At 48.4% G+C, this 17,566-nt stretch overlaps 1 protein-coding gene across 6 annotated transcripts in view; it reads right to left on the minus strand.

Moving 5' to 3' along the window:
• PHAF1 (phagosome assembly factor 1) overlaps positions 1-17,566 on the minus strand; it is a 61,464-nt gene that overhangs the window by 32,917 nt on the left and 10,981 nt on the right. For all 6 annotated transcript variants that reach the window (XR_006415126.1, XR_006415125.1, XM_044434278.1 and 3 more), the window contains 4 exons: positions 16,051-16,133; positions 11,491-11,574; positions 1,651-1,694; positions 222-301 (listed from right to left, as the gene is read on the minus strand). Coding sequence is in view for 4 of the 6 variants with exons in the window: in XM_044434278.1 (XP_044290213.1) it covers positions 222-301; positions 1,651-1,694; positions 11,491-11,574; positions 16,051-16,133 (291 nt within the window). In the remaining 2 variants the exon portion in view is untranslated. The remainder of the gene's footprint in view (positions 1-221; positions 302-1,650; positions 1,695-11,490; positions 11,575-16,050; positions 16,134-17,566) is intronic.

Raw genomic sequence — 17,566 nt, forward strand, 5'->3', positions numbered from 1 at the left:
AGCACTGATGTGCACCCCCTCCGACTGGCAGCCAACAGCACCTTCAGAGGCTCTTGGTGGTGGGCGGTGGGGAATGAAGGCGCCAGCACAGTGCACCGCCTGAGACTGCGGCTGCAAGGAGCCAGCTAACCCAACGTTCAAATCCCGGGGAAGCATCTTTCGGGCCCTTACTCCCCCCGCTTACAAGGCCAGGCTCCATGTGCTGCCAAAGGGCAACTCACCTCCTGGATGTGTAGCTCCAAAGGACTGATCAATCTGCTCTATGGTTGGAGCGATCGCCTGAGAGTTAAAATGAACACCACTGGAAGAAACGAACAGGTCTGACTCAATAATTAATCCGGAGAAGTCTGTACGTGTTCAAAGTCAAGAGTTACCACAGCAGAGGTCTCTAGATTCCTCTGGATTCCCACTTTAATCTCAACCAACTTCCACAACAGAGAGGGAAGCGCACTGCCCAGTTCCCCGGAACTGTCAAGGGATGGATGCTACGGACCCCTGTGAAAGAAGTCACAGCACCCACACCAAAGTCTCGGGGTGCTGGATTCTCTGAGGCAAGTTGTGGTGGCTGAACAAGGAGAAGCTGATAAAACTTTGCAGTGGGGCTTTGCTTGGGCCTGTTTTGACCCGACTCCAAACCTGTACAGACTGTAATGCTGGGTGAAGTTGCAATGGGAATGATTGTTAAACGGGCTTAAAGCTAGTATGAGGATAGAACCCTACTATTGTCTGGTGTCTGATCTTCTAAAAAGGTCTGACAAGTGAACTGTAGCACAAGACACCTGGCCAGCTCAAAGACAGGAGAAAGATTCTCATAGCCGGTTAGCAGTGCTCCGTGCAGGAATGTGGTAGCCTTTCCCATCACCCGATTCAGACGTTTTAGCTGGAACCTCAGGGAAACAGCTGCAAGGGCGTAATTCTGGTTTCACGACAGAAGAATGGGGTCTGATGGAGGGACGTCCTTTACAGCAGAATTTATTTATGTTTGCATTTCACTGACCCTTGGAGAGCTGTGCAGAACCTCAGATGCAGGGTACAAATCCAGCTGTCTAGGAGTTAGCCAGATGGCTGTGCTCCCTTTTTCTGCCCCACCACACCCTCTTCTACAAGACTGAAATGCCTCTAAGGCTGAATTATTGGCTGTAAAAGGTTAAGGTAAAATATTTTGTCCCACCCCTTCTGCCACTGGAATGTGCCCCTCACCCTCAGAGCTTCTCTGAACTCAGCCCTTGGGCTGGAAGAAATTCTGCACCCGCCCAAGAAGCTCAAGGCAGTGTGCCAACTCCTCTCCTTGCCCTGAGCCCATTTTAGCCTTGCACAAACCTGTGGAGTAGGCAGGAGAATGACAGTCCCAAAGTCACCCAAGTGAGCTTCCAGGGTGAACGGGATCTGCCTGGGAAACTCTGGGTACCAGTTTGGAGCAAGCAAGGGCCCTAAACCAGTATCAAACTGTGGTTTGACATGCTAGCTTGTTCTGATGTTGGTAACCACAGTCTCCTGATGAGGACAAAGTGTGGAACAGCAGGCATCCGAGGCCCCTCGGCTTGCCTCTGCCTGCAGCAACGGGAGCAGTCATGGGGCAGCTTAGCATTCCCAGCTCAGCATCTATCTGGAAAAGGAACAGACCGGGCTTGCCTCTGACCGGCTACTCACCAATATTTCAACTTCACTTTAGTCAAGTCATAAACTTCAATCACCTAAAAACAGGAAAAAACAGTTCAAAAGATATGAAGAACTAGCCGCAAGAGAGCAGATGGTTAAAAACCCAACCAGAAAGAAGAGCTCCTCCGATTTGTCCCTACGGTGGCTTGTGATTCTAGGCACACCAAGCTGACCGACAGTTTCCAGGGCTCCCGTGTGCCCTTACAACCCATTGCTGGTGCTACAGGAGGACGAGGTGAGATGTCCCATTCTGGAAACAAGAATGTAGGCTCGTTTCTGGGCTTGATCTATGAAGGCGAGAGCTTTTTCAGAAGCTAATGATGGGTCCTTCTAGCACCATGGTAAAAAAGAGACAGTGGCAGCCCTGGAGACTGCACAAAGATGGGGGATCTCTTCAAAAGCTGCCCCTCCCCCCCCAGAACACAATAGAGCCAACCCACTTCAGTGCTCTTGGGATTTCTGCTGAACCTGTAGCCAATCTCTGGGCAGGAGCAAAGGCCTGGGCAGCTGATGTAACAGCTCCTGAGTTGTCGTCTTCCTGTCGATGGAACTAGACAGCTGCTTTGGTTTTCCAGGGCACTGGCAGGAACGAAGTGGCAAGGACGAAGGAAGAAACTGGGCACAAATCTTATCAAATGCAGCCTGGATCCCATCTCACGGCCTGTACTGTAGTGGCAATCGTGGCAATCTTATTATTCTGCCCCGTTGCACTTGCTAAAACTCTGTCACACCTAACCATAGTTTATCTGGGTTTGGATGTAACAGGTAACTGGTTACTGGCAAGCAGAAGTGAAAGGAGGCATAGGTACCTGGTGAACCTATGTACCGAGCAGTATCAAAGTGGAAGGGCAGAGGACAGCATAGCAAGAGTGGGGGAAATAAATGCATGGATCCAAGAGAGGAAAACAGAATAAGTAATATAAGAAGGCATGCTGTTTACAAGTACACTAGGGATACCATCCATTTATTAAGCAGATTTCAAGCCTACAACACATTTAACTGACCTGTTAAAATGAGCATTATAGAATCTCAGCACAAATTACATGCTGAAGGGCTTTAATGACAGCAACAGTTTTCCTTGGGCAAAAGTATGTAGAAAAGTAATTAAATACATTACTTTTCTACTAAATGTAGAAAAAATCTCAAATACATTGAAGCAAGATGAGCACAGAGGTTTGCTTACAGCAATGCCTTCAGTAACAACATTCACTTTTCTATGAAACTGCTCTAGTAACAAGCAAATGGTAAATACATGTTTAATCCATAATCTTTGCCTGACAACCAACGAAGGACAGACTATGCAGTAAACAACAGAAAGATCAGTTGATGGTGAGGAAGTAATTTCTCAATGGCATAACTAACAAATGGAACACTCAAGAAAGCACTGCAGTCTTCCTGCTTAGGGTTTCAGCCAGCCCTGCCCTCTTCTAAGGTACTCCATTACATTCTTTCCTTTTGTTTTTCCTCCGTTATTCAGTATCCAGAGCCTGCTTAGTCTTAAGCTGTGGGGATGCTTTGGAGGGAAGCAGTGGATTTTGAGAAGTTCCTTTCTGCCTAAGGAGTTTTCCGTACTTCTGCAAATCTTGGGCTTCCCCCGAGCTGGCTGCCTTCTCCCCCTTCTAAATGGTTGGGGCATCAGTAGCCACACCCCCAAAATGAGTTATCTATTAGTATGCAGGATATGGCTAAAATAATGTCAGTCCCTGAACGCACTTTATGGGGACAGGTTTTGACATAGGAAGAGTGCTACCATTCCTACAGCACTTGGCCCAGAATAAACCTCACAATCGCTAGACCTGGTAGCAAGATTCTTTTTCAGCCAGAGAATGAAGAAACGAGGCCAGTCTTTGGCATTATTGGTCCAGTCGTATTGATATGGTAAGCATGGAGTTTGGCAAGTGCTTGCTGTGCTTGGGTAGCCCACTTTGTTGCTGGAAGCAAATGCGAAACGCAGCACCAATTCAAGTCGCAAGCCACACGCTGGCTTCTTCAGACTGTTCGCCTACCGCACGAGTGACCGCCTCCCCCCACCCCATTTTTGCCTTTGCTAAAGGACACTTCAGCTTGTTCCCCACACTGAGCCCTCAGACCACTGTGGCCCACGTTTCTGCACAGCTCCCGCAAACATAAGGGGGGGCGTCGCATCGCCTGAAGCACACAGCCCTGGTGCATGAGTTCCCTGGGGCTTTCTGGAATATTACAGGCACGCCTGGCGTCGCTGGAGCTGTCATAAAAATGACCTACTTAAGGAAAAGCTTTCTTTCCACAGATGCTACTGCAGGCTCTATGATCTGCAAAACGGCTTGCTACCGCAAGCGCAAACTACCTCAAATTGCGTAGGAACAACCTCAAATGCTGCAAGGTTGCACCTACTTCCAAAACAGGATTTCTGACTGAATTCTAAAATGAGGCAATGTTCCACAAAGCGCCCCCCCCTCCCCACTTTCAGTCCCTGAAACTTTGCAAGGGAAACCACTGCACTGAAGAAGCAAGTTCCTCTCCCAGGGCTCCTTAAGGAGACGGAGGTCCCAACTCGGAGGGGATTAGTAACTCCAGCCATTTCCCCACCAGAAAGCTTTGAGATCAAAGGTTAAATTAAACATCCCTAGGAGATGAAAAGGAAAGTGTTCCTGAGTGCCCAAATCTAAGGAGAGGAAATAAGCAGGCAAGACACGATAGCCAGCTGGGGAAGTCAAAGTGCTGAAACAGAAATGGCGGGTGTCTGGAAGGGGATGCTGGGTTTAGGGGTATTTATGCAAAAGTCAGACTTTAACTGGAAGCCAGTGGAACTGGTACAAGTCCAGCTCCCCGTCAGCAACCTGGCAGCTCTATTTTGTACCAACTGAAGTATCCAGACCGTTCTCAAGGGCAGTCCCACAAAGAGCACATTACAGTAATCCAACCAGGAAGCTACCAGAGCATTTAGCACCGTTGCTAAGCAGTGCTCATCCAGGTAAGGATGCAGCTGATGGACCAGCCGAAGCTGGAGGAAGGTGCTCCTCGCCACCGCCATCACCTGGGGTCTCCAGGGACAGCTCTGGATCAAGGAGTGCTCCCAAGCTGCAGACCCTGTCCTTCAGAGGGAGTGCTTAACCTTGTATTGCATCAGCTGCTGCATGAAACTGTGCACTTCTAATTTTTATATGAAGTTATTGCTGTTAGTACTTCTTAGTGCTGTTTTTAGCTGCTTGTGTCTTATCTGGATACAGTTTTGTTGTTGTTGCACAAGGGGTTTCAAAGCTTATAAACTGCCCAGTGTGACCTCTGGGCTACCGGGGCGGTATATAGATTAAATAAATAAATGAACTGTGTAGGAAGGCCCAGGAAGGGTCTAATGGAGGGGGTGTTGCTTTGAACATCAAAGAGAATCCAGAATCCAGCACCTGACAATATAAAATGCACAGACTCCTAAACAGAAGCACTGTGGGTGACTATATTTATTCCTTTGAGTTATATCCCGCTTTTTTCTTAAAACAAACTCAAAATGACTTACATTATGCTCCTCCTGCTATTCTCCATCTTATCCCCCCAGCAACAACCCTGTGAGGTAGGCTGGGCTGAGAGTCTGTGCCTGGCCCAAAGTCACCCAGTTCGTTCTATGGATGAATGGGGACTAGAACTCGGGTCGCTGAGTCCACGTCCCATGCTCTCAACCACTGCACCACACTGTCTCTCAGTTCCCGGCTCCAAAACTAATATAGCCGTAGGAACGTGCTACTCTTCTCTGCACCAGCTTGCTCAGGGTGATCGTGAGATGCGGACTGAAATCAGGGAGGCCTGTAATACAGGTAGTGCAATACAAGCCACACACTGCCTGGATAAATGCACATTCTTGTTCTGACAGGCAGGTTAGATTTCTCAGTGTCCTGTATCCTAAAACAGCTGGTCATGGAATCAACCAGAGGGGAGACAATCCTGGATTTAATCCTACCTGGTGCTAGTAAATGCCAATGAGACAATTGACAACGGCGATCACAGCGCTATCGGATGTAATATATAGTTATGTGCAAGACTGCCAAACAGCCCCAGCACAGTCATATTTGACTTTAAAAGAGGAATCTTCTCTAATGAGAGGGAACTGGTAAAAAAGGAGTTGAAGAGGGAAGTCAAAAGGGTTACACCCCTTCCAAATGCTTGGAGATTACTCAAGACCATAATAACAGAGAAAGTATGCATGCCACAAGTTAGGAAAGGCAGTACAAAGTCCAAGAGGTTATCGGCATGGCTAGCAAGTGGAGTCAGGGAAGAATGGAAGTCTTGCCTAAATGAGGAAAACAAAAGGGAGCACAAGCTTGTGCAAGGGAGATGCAGCCAAACAATAAGAGGAGGAAAGAAAACATTTGAGGAGTTCATCACTAGCAACATCTAGAGAGACAACAAAGAATTCTTTCTACATATAAGGAGCAAGTAATCAGGTACAAAGGCAGTTGGACCATTGGAAGATTACACACTTAAAGACGTGAAGGAGGAGAATAGAGAGATTGCAACGGACTCTTTTCAGTTGTCTTCTCAGCAGAGGATACAGAATTTGTGTATTCAGGAAGAGAATATGAGGACTCAAGGCAGACAGTTGCGACAAAAGATAAAATCCTCAGCCTTACTGAAAGTTAATAAATCACCAGGCCCAGATGGTATCTGTCCTAGAGTTTTAAATAAACACGAGACTGCCACCCTTCTTATAAAGATAGGTAATATGTTCCGAAGATCAGTCTCTGTACCAGAGTACTGGAGAATGCAACGTCAATTTTCAAAAAGGGATTTCTGGGGATTCAGGGCATTACAGGTCAACTAATGCAACATCTCTGCTGGATACTTAGGTTGAAAGCACTACTAAAGGTAGAATCAGTAAGCAAGTAGAAGAACTAGTCTTGCTTCCCTCCAAAGGAAAGTCCTGTCTCACAAATGTATTTGAGTGTGTCAACAAGTGTATAGACAGGGGCAATCCAGAAGACACTGTTTACTTGGACTTCCAAAGGGCTTCTGACCAAGTCCCTCACCAATGGCTCCTCAGCAAACGAAGCAGCCATGGAATGAAGGGTGGGCGTCCTGTTTTGCTTGAAGAGCAGAAGACAAAGTGGGCATAAATCACAAGTTCTCCTGATGGAGAGTTGTAAGCAGTGGAGTCCTACAAGATTCCGTATTAGGACCAATTACTCTCAACCTGTTCATACATGACCTGGAGTTAGGAGCAAGCAGTGAAGTGGCCAGGTTTGCTGATGACACCAAACTATTTCGGTAGGTTAAAACCAAAAAGGATGTGAGGAGCTCCGAAGGGTTCTCTCCAAGGTAAAAACGGGAATCAAAGTGTTAACTGCAGTTCATTGTACGCAAGTGTAAAATGCATATGGAGCAAGGAATCCCACCTTCAAGTAGAAGCTGATGGGATCTGACCTAACAGTGACTGATCAAGAAAGATCCCGGATTTGCAGCTCAACGAAAACACCAGTCTTCTGCCATGGCTGCTGTGAAAAAGGCAAACTGCACGGTAGGCATAATTAGGAAAGGGAGTAAAAAATAGCCAGGACTGTACTCCCCTTAGAGAAATCCTGGCTGACTGCACTTAGAATACTGTGTGCAGTCCTGCTCACTGTACCCAAAAAAGGACAATGAGTTGGAAAAAATGGAGAGAAGGGCACTCAGTTGATGACGGGGCTGGGGGCCTTCCTCTAGGAGGAAAGGTGACAAAGGGGTAAAGAATGCCGGTAAAACAATCTCCTGTTGCATGTGAAACGAAGTAGCGACCTTCGGAAGGAAAGACGGATCCATTCAAAGAACCACCTTTTCCTTATGAAAATGAAAACTGCTGACGGTACTGTGGACGTGACCATGACTGTGACCACTTACGTCGGGGTAGAGATTGCAATTCCATACGACGGGCGGTCATCCTTGATTCATGGATTTTCTTCAATTTGCTGTCCGTCCTTGCATGGAGAGGCCGGAACCGTCGAACGGCATCTCTTCAATTTTCCGCTTCATCTCGTCCGGAAAATTGCAATTACGCAACCAGGCGTGCCTGCGGAGGGAAATGGCACCAACCAGCGACCTCGAATCAGAGTCCACATGGTGCCTCACAGTAGAAAGCTGTTGCACCGCCACTTGCATAGCTTCCTTAACAAAAGTCTTAGCAAGTTCGCCCTGGTTTCCTGGAAGAGTATCGACGATGGCGTCCAGGCGTTGCATCAGGAAATATTGGTAACGCGCCAGGGTTGCCTCGTAATTGGAGATTCTTAAACTAAGGCCCGAAGCTGTGCATACCCGGCGGGCGAGAGAATCAACCTTTCTACCCTCTTTGTCACGAGGTGAGGTGTGTCCACGGGCTTCCCGACCCTCCGAGGATTCTACAACAACCGAATTCGGCTTGGGGTGACGGAGAAGAAATGGGATGTCCTCTTCCCGCACCCGATACATGGACTCGTATTTACGAGAGGTCGGTTGTGGATTAGCTGGGAGGTCCCATGGCTGGGTCATTGCCTGCCATAAGGCTGTAATAAACGGCAAGGCAATAGATGTGGATCGTTCACCTCTAACCACATCATAAAAACGATCGGTGCTCGGTCCCGGCTGTTGGTGGGCTTCTATATCGAGCGATCTCACTAGTCTGGCCATCAGATCATTAAATGATATGTACGGTTCCTCAGGCGACCCCGGACCCTGAGAAGCAACCGCTGCATCCGGCGAGGTCGAGTCAGCCTCAGACTCTTCAGATTCCATCCAGTAGGGGGGGCGGTATACTGGAGGAAGAATCTCCTGGAGACTCCGATCTGCCACTCTCTCTAGATGGTGCCCTTGGGGCATCTCTGGGCATTGAATGGAAACGCTGCCGAGGTGCTGATGGTGAAGATTGTCCCCTAGAGGTTGGATAGTAGGCTGTAGAGTGGTACTCTTCCTGTCTCAGAGCAGAGGAGTACCTGGAGTGGTACCAATCATCAGACCTCGCATCCAAGGAACGGCTTCTCGGAGGGGAGATGGCGATCCCAGTATCCATTGGGATCGGAGGCATCAGGGTTGGTGATCGAGCCCTAGGTGGGGAGTCTTGTATTTCCCCGTCAGAGATAGAACCCCTCCTCAAATCCATAATGGGTTCGGCTGCCGGCCGGCACGGTGAGCCCAGTAGGGTAACCCTCATAGCCGCCTGGATGGTCGGGACCGAGGGGGTCGGTTCCGAAGTAGGTATCGGAATTGAGGAAGAGGCCGAGCCCGAGTGACGGTGTTTTGCCTGCTCGGGGTTCTTCGGCTTCTTAACCAGTTTGCCCGTCTTATCTTTCTTGGCCTTTTTCTGCACAGGATATTTATCTGAGTCGCTGTGCTTTCTCTTTTCCTTTTGCTGCTTCGGCAAGGAAACAGACTGATCGGCCATAGCCTAAGCGCCTTCTTCAGAAGGGCGTGAGGGTGGAGCAATGGAGGAAGAGGCCGAACGTTGCGGCAGGTCAGCCGAAGTTGGACGGCCTTCGGGTGGGGCCACAACAGTGGAAGGCTTAGCCACCAGCCGATCAGATTGGAGGAGAGCCTGATCCCAAAGGAGTTTGCGGAGGCGGTTCTCCCTGTTCTTCCTGGCCTGTTTAGAGAAGGCCAAACAATGGCCGCACTTATCGGTTCTGTGCCCTTCCCCCAAACAAAGGAGGCACAGATCATGCGGGTCCGCGGCGGGCATTTTGGAACCGCATTTTCCGCACTTGCGGAACGTCGCCCGTTGCGCCATCGTAGAAAGAAGAAAAAAGGAGATAGTAAAGCGGGAAAGTAATATTTTTGGTTTGTTTGTTTGTTTTTTTATAGGAACGATAAAGAAGAAAAAATGGTGCAGAGTTAAAGAAATATAAGTGAAATACTAACAACAAGAACAAGGGATATAAAACTTGGTAAGAGAAAAAGAGAGAGGTTTTCGGACGAGCAAGAAGGTAAATAACAATCTGAGCGAGAGCGAAGCGGCACGAGGCACAACGAACGGCGGTCGCAAAGACTGGAAAATGGCGGCCACTCCGCTCCTTATACAATGCTGGGGGGAGGGGGAGCAGAGTTCCCGCCAAAAACCGTTAGCTGTTAATCTTCTGGCCAAAGGCACTGCGCAGGCACAGCACCCATATGTGTGATGCACAGAGGCCACGACGAAGAATGGGGCCTTTCCTTGCCTGGATTCAATATAGGAAGCATTTACTAAGCGATACTAGCAGTACAGATAAAGCAATGTGTGATGGATCTCCATAAGAAATCCATTGTGAATGTTTAAAAGCAAGCTATTGATTTGTGTGCAGTTCCAAATTTACCGAAGCATTTTAGAGTCTGCTAAGAAAGCGGGGTTACGAGTATTAAGAGGAAAAGCCTCTCATTAGAAAGGGAAGGGAACCAAACAAATGAATGTGTGGGCAGAGCTGGAACAAAACCACCACCCCTGAAAAATGCTTCTCTACCATCTCAACAGCAGCAGCAAAATTACTGAAAGAGCCACTGTGATTCTTAAAAATAAACAAAACCATATTTTTCTGTGGCTAGATGGTGGGTTAGGTATTTGAGGAGACAAGACAGGATGTGTCTACTTCTGCAGAAATACTGCGCTGCCAAGCACTACCAGGTGGAATCTTGCTAGGTTTGCATAATATATTTGTATCCCACCTTTCTCCCCGGTGGAACTCAAGGTGATGGTGTGCAGCTCCCAGGAGGTCTCCCCTCGAAGCTCAGGCCAGCCCCGGACCTGCTTAGCTTCAACATGGCGAATGCCTCATGTGCCTTCAAACTATACTCTGGGCCCTAGATTTGGCTCTGACTGTGAGAATCCTAACCCTGAACAGAACAAGCAGGAACTGTATTGGGAAATAAGGCTCAGTTCCTGCTTGGGGGAAACTTTGTGCCTTGTGAGTAAACCTTTCTTCAACCTAGACTGGGAAAGAAAATGGTGAGCAGGTCTAGGGGAAAGGGCAGTTGGCTTATGAATGCCCAGAAACAGACGAGGTGCGGCCAGGACAAGAGCCATGGGAGAAACGCAAGTGAAATGGGAACGCAGCCTGGGCAACTGGAGAATGGAAGCAAGGACTGAGGACGGCAGACGGAGGAGGGAAATGAGAATGGACACCCGCCTCCCACCACCTGCAGTGTCATCATTCGTTGGGCACCTTTCAGGTAAACAGCAACGCTTTCCAGAGGTCTGAAGGATCCTGAGCACAGACTCAGAACCTCATTCGTTCCTGACCCCCTTTCTCATTTGCGAGCCAACAAAATATCACATCAACTGAATGTAAATACAATTACCCAAGATTCTTTGTCCTATTTTTAATCAGCTTTGACACACCTCAGATAAAGAATCCCCTTCTATTCTGCCAGTCAAGCAAAATACCAAAGCAAGTGATAAAAGTGAGACAGAGACTCAGAGGGCATCTGTTGGCGACATAAAGGTACGTGAGGGGGTGTCACACGGAGGTGGGTAGAGGTCTGTTCTCCCCTGCAGAGGAAGGCAGGACACGCTCCAACGGAGCAAAGCTCAGGGAGCCAAGGATCCATTTAGATGCCAGGAGGCACTTCCTGACAGTTAGGACCCTGAGGGCATGGAATGGGCTTCCACGGGAGGTGGTTGAGGCCCCATCGGTGAGGGTGTTCAGGGATAGGCTGGACATGCACATGGTGGGCGTGTCGTGAGCGGAGCCGGCTGGAGCCGGGGGTCAGACTAGATGGCCTGGGAGACCCCTTCTGACTCACTCTGTTTCTATGTCGCACAGACAACATTCTGCAGTCATTACTTGGAACAGTGCTGGCGCCATTTTTGTCGTTCCCAACATGAGTAGAAGTGTGCATTTAGGTGTGGAAAAAAGAAGTACAGTGGCATTTCCCGATTTAAACATTTACCTTCAGTCTTTGATTGAAAGCATCAAACAGCAGTTTGATTCCGTCCTGAGTCAAGTTAAGGATGAGGTCATGGCTAAGAGGAGACTAGAAAACAAAAGGCGAAGTGAGCTGATGAGGAACATATACAGGAAGGTTCTCTATGACAGAAGGCCAAGCAAGAAAGCCTGGGCACCAATTTTGCCCCATTGGGAGCCTCAGTGTCTTGCAAGCATAAAAGCTTCCGGGATGAACGCTGCAGTTGCCACATCTCCTCCTGTTGACCTGCTTAAATTAAACTCAAGGGCTTTGAGCAACGTTCACCTGACACTTGAACTCAACAGCCAAGGGGGGAATGTCAGCATTCCTGGCTCAGGCTGAATAATTGCAACACATCTCAGATGAGAGCTTTATCACATGCTCAGCCCACATGGAAATGATCACTCCGTGGAAAAGGGAAGCCAGCAAACAGCTCTGTACCAAAAATGTATCAGCATCATCAATCATCCGATATTGAAGCTCCCTGGGCAGTTCACAACAAGTAATAAGAAGCACAAATCACAAATACAAAAAAACCAGCAGAGCATATGATATATATTTTTAAAAGAACCTAAACCAATTTGAGCAGCTAAAATTAACAGAGCTGGTACCAGGTGGGTCTTACAGGGGAGAGGGTTCCAGAATTGTGGGACCACCACTGAGAAGGCCCCCTCTTTCGTTGCCACCCTCCAACCTTCTCTTGGAGCTGTCACTTAGATGGTGATAAAGAGGTGATGAATGCACCAGAGGTATTGCACTTCTTAAGTCCAGAAATGGCAGAACATGGCAACAATTTTCATCTTCCGAATCAGGGTTTAGGGGAAAGGCTGTTGTTGATATTCAAGAACAAACGACAATCTCTCAAATAAAATCGTCGTAAAATCAACCCCAAAGCTTACTGCAATAAATTCTTTGAGCAAGCGCTCTTGGCTCTCAGTTCAATTAGTCAGTGCCACAAATTCTGGATCGACACATATTCATGTGAGCACAAACCCATCTCAATTCCACCATAACTGACAGAACTTTCACATGGTGCCAAAACAGGACATGTTTTAATCCAGTAACTTCATGTGTGTAGTTATAAAAACATGAGCAATGCACAGGTGTACAATGACTGCTGCCTCACAGACCTCTATGAATAAATGGAGGCAGCCTAACCTTACAGCATTCTGTGAATACAGAGAGGAAGTATTACAAAAAAGTGCCCCTGAGTGTAAACAGCTTCGAATGGCTCAAGCAGGTGAGCCAGGTTACGTCAAAAGCAACAGCTCTGCAAGGCGCTCATGATTCTTATGGTGGATTAATGCTGCGATGGCAGTTCATTTCTTGAGCACGTGAAGTGAGCAAGGTGTGAAGAGATGGGTTTGCGGGGCACCCCATCATGGGTAAATAGCAAAGATTATTATTGCCATGCTGCTGCTCCACTTACATTCCGCTTTTCTTCCTCTTGTAAGGAACAAAAGGTGGCCAACAAAGTTCTCCTACAAGGTGGGTTGCCATGTCATGCAAACCCAGACTGATTCCCACAGACTGGCTTATTCGGGGGGCAGCAAGCCTCCCGGATGACCCATGGCTTATTCTGGGGGTAGTGCAAGCGTACAATGTCTTGGTGTGCTATGCAAACCCAGGAGACGCATTCCATCGTGGACTGTGGGCATCAGCTAGCGACCGGCTCAGCAAGGGACCCTAACCCCTCCCTGCAGGCCCTCCTGATTTGCCCTTGCTCCTGCCAAGCAGTGAACCCTCCATTAATGTCCAGGCAGGACGTTGGAGCAGCTACGGTGGATACGGCACCCTTTTACCATCGCCATTTTCTTCCCCGGTGTTTCAAAAAAGTGTAACTGGGGAGCATGGGGCTCTGCCCAGAAAATTACACAAGGTTAATCATTTTTAAGTATTTTAATGTTGTCTTCCGCAGCTTTCTTTAGGTTTATAGCCTGCTTTTTCTTATACCAAAGCCGCTTGCATCATTTTCCCCCTCCTGCATTCAAACATATCCCCACAACAACCCTGTGAGGTAGGTTGGGCTGAGGGTCTGGGCCTGGCCCAAAGTCACCCAGTGGGCTCCAGGGCTGAGCAGGGACTTGAACCCAGATCGCCTGAGTCCCAGAGCCGCATGCTTCACCATCACACCACCCTGGCTCTCCTGAAGGCACTTACAGCTGCCAGGTATGCTGTCAAAGGAAACTGGAGTCACAAAGGACTGACCAACCAAGACTGCATGCAAAACCTTTTTATTTAACTGATATTTTAAAAATTAGTATTTTATGCAACAGCCGCATTTTATTGGTTATGCGTTGTTTGATTGTTTTTAATTGGTTATGTGTTATTGTTTGATTGTTTTTAATTGTTTGATTGTATTTGATTTTATTGACTGTGAGCCATCCCGAGATGCCATGCATAAGGGACAGCATATAAAAGTTTTAAATAAGCAAGCAAGCTAGTCTGCACATTTCCCTCGCTGTCAACCGCAAAGCGGAAAAAATGGGGTAGCGACACCCCCTTAGCAACGCAATCCTCTGGTTTTTATCCGCTGGACTAAAATTTCTCACTGTCCTTCTTACCATTTCAACACGGCACAGTTCTCAGCGATTGCAGAAAGAATCACTGATGCTTTACCATCGACGCCACCAGCACATACTTCTTGGGGCACTTGCTGAGGCTGCTACTGTGCCCATTTCTCCTCCATTTAACTCCCCACCATTGCACTCACACACGTCACCCCTCCATTGTGTCAGTTTCCCAGTCCCTCCCCAAATGTGCATTTTTAAGGACTGCCGCAGCAAATGGAGACTTGAAGGAACACTGAAAAGATGGAGGCAGCCGGGAGCTGTTCATTCAACGCTTCATCTTGCTAATGGGATGATATTGTCAACATCCCCTTTTGGCACACTCCTGTTTTCCCACTTTAGTTCCCTTTTCAGTTCACAGTTGGGCCACGGGCAGTTGGCAACAATGCACAATTTCATCTGTCTGCCATCTCGCCTTCTCAGTATCCCTGGATGGGTACCTGTCTACTTCACCTCTCCACTCCCCTTGACAGCTGAAACTTACAAGGACATTGACATGCCAGGAATACAAGTAAGGGCCAGCCATAAATATGAAGCTGCGTATTGCAGGAAGACCAACAAAATAATAATCATTGTTAAAAATATAATTTAAAAGACACATTGTTGTGTAATCTTCACCCCTCTCCCCCAAAATAGTCACAACTGAGCCTTTTGGAAGCTCCTAACTAAAAACAAAACCACACACACACACACACACACACACACAACCCTCCTGGCAGCAAGCGAAAAGGGGTAGCAATTGGGAAGGGGAGAAGGAAACAAGACAGCCTGTCCTGCGAGGAGAGCAGTTGGAGAGCTGAGGAGGGAGGAGGGACATCTGCCAGGTGCGCACGGGCAGCCTTGCTAACAACAACACCATGCATGTCGGATGTTCAGGCTGGCTCTGCCTAGCATGCGCACACAGCCGTTGCACACCTTGCTTATGCGCATTTTATCTTTTAATATCATGGCTTCTATTTTAGGGGAGGAGTTTTCCTTGGGGAAAAAAGCTGAGCAATATTAAGTTTTAAATTGGGCTTATCCTGCAGGCATGTATTTGGGGGGAACTTTTTTCCTCCCCTCCACCTCCTGCTGCATCTCCCCAGCTCTCTCCCTCTCTTCGCCCTGCCCCACCCTGGGCCCACCACCCCTGGGGACCTTGTCGCTCCTCTGCAAAAGCGGCATGTGGGCAAATCAGGGCAGGGGCTCCAGATCCGCCCGGCCACCCACGGCAAGCACGAAGTTAGGGAAAAAGTGGCATGAAACTGTGGTGGGGCCACAATTAACGCATCTGCACAGTGTTCACTGCAGCATGTTTTTTCCGGCAAAGTTGCCCGGATGCAGTGGAGACGAGGAAGAGGCACGGCCCCTCATGCTCCGGTGGCCTGGACGTGCGTTTCAGTATGAGAAGCGTGCAGTCTGGGTTTCCTCCGTGCAGTGCTCTGCACACACGCTGCACTAAACCCCAGCCTGTGGGTTAGAGACCAGAGAGGTGGCAGTCCCACAGTTTGGGGAGGCGTTTCGCTTGCATTTGGGAAACAAGCATTCCCCCCCGCCCCCCGACACACGGAGAAATCAGTAACCGTGAGCCGAAACAACACTTACCAACAGTTCTGTTTTCAGAACAGAATTAATCAATTTAATGCTTTCCCCTTAAGAGGAAAACATGCAGCCTGACATCACAGCATTTCCCCTCAGCCTCCTACCTTTGGTGGGGGGCTAGATGTGTGCCTGTCCCTTGAATGGGCAGCCTCGGACCAGCCGGGTTAGAACAGAACATACTGAAACAAATATGGTCCATCCCACCCCCACCCCCCCGCACACACGCGTCATTCTTTTAAAGCCACACATTCCAGGATGTGGCAGCTGTGAGGGATGACTGGATGTCATGTGGCCAGGCAACACACACAAAGCCATTACACAATATTGACACATCCTCCCATCTCGGGCAGGTTATTTCTCAGACAAAATAAACTCAGGCTTGCCCATGTCATACCTGCTCACTGTAGAGAACCTGGACGTTTTTGATGATGCGACAGTGTTTCTGAAGAATGGCTACAGCCTGAGCCGAAGGCATTCCTAAAAAAGAAATCACACACCAGCTTTTAGAGATGTCACTTCTGCTTAGCCAGGTTGGCAAAAAGGTGTTTGCACAGCAAGGTCAGCATGCGGCAATGGGGTGGCCTGCAAGCCAGGCAGTGTAAGTATTTCTAGCAGTTCTTCATCAAATTAGGAGAAATCGGTGTTTCCAGAATAAAATCCACCATGCTTAGCCATGAAACCAGACTGTTTTCTAAGAAACTGGACACAAGATGGTATTGCCAACACTGGCTGACAGGAATGGAAAATTGCATACTGAACCAAATCCAGTAACCTTCACTTTAACAGCCCTTCGCTCTCTTAAGTGTCTGTATGTGGCACAGATCCAGACATTTCTGCTAATTCTTTTTAACACATTATACAGCAACAAAACAGGGCCTGCCGGGGAGTGTGCCAGCGCAAGACTGCAAGAAATGTAGTGTGCATTTTCAAATCCTTATTTAGCACACACGCTCAGTGAATGCAGCGCACAAGGACACCTCCAGGAGGCTGGTCTACCTTGATCTTCCCAGATCTTCAGCGTTTACCCAGAGCTTGTCTGAAGCGGGGCAATGGGCAGGAGAAATGGAGTTATCACTATTTCAGCACTGAAAGTGCTAAAAGCTGTCTTGATCTATTTGAATAAGGTAGACCATGGATCGGGAAATAAGTCCACAACCTACCTAACATGTTCACCTGTTAGGTTTTCATGGCTTAACGTCTTTGAGCTTAAAGTCCATATCTGCCTCAAATCTAACGGGATGGGCAGATATACAAAACAGATGGAGAGGTTCCAGAGAGCAGGCTCCTAACGCCACTAGATTCTCTGCAATAAGAAGGAATGTGGAAGCAGCAATAGGGAAAATGGGGAGGGTGGGTTACAAGTACAATATGCCTTGGATTCCCATCCCTGTGGCATTCTGTGAATACAGCCAGGAAAAGATGCTATAAAGGCCTTGTCTGGAAGTACCCTATGAACAGGTCTGCACGACAAGACAACAACCTAGCATTGGTAACTGGCCACCGTGGGTTGTTGAGTCATGCACACCTGGATGTTTCCCCACAGGGCGAGTTGTCTGCAGGCAACAGGGCCCCTGCCAGCTCACGGCTTGTTGTAGGGGTTGTTGTATCCATGGTGGGTTGTCTTATCAGTCAGGCCTGGGAAATGAATCCCACGATGGGACCAGGGAAGTGGCAACCAAGTTTCCAACCCTGCGCCTTTGCACTTCTGGCAGCTTTCCCAGGCCCCCGACAATGAGAGCGCTCCACCAATGCCCCAGAGGCACTTTGGGGCGGCCATCACGCTCTCCCAGCCCCACCTGCAACCCCCTTTGGCTGCCAGTTGCTTTCTTTTCCTTTTGGAGCCTTTTCACAATGTCTCCCAATGCCATCTCAGAGTGGCCATCACTAGTTTGCTTAGGTGCCAGAAGCAT

The sequence above is a fragment of the Varanus komodoensis genome, unplaced genomic scaffold (genome assembly GCF_004798865.1).
Source record: "Varanus komodoensis strain SLA01 unplaced genomic scaffold, ASM479886v1 scaffold27, whole genome shotgun sequence".
In the NCBI taxonomy this organism is placed as follows: Eukaryota; Metazoa; Chordata; class Lepidosauria; order Squamata; family Varanidae; genus Varanus; species Varanus komodoensis.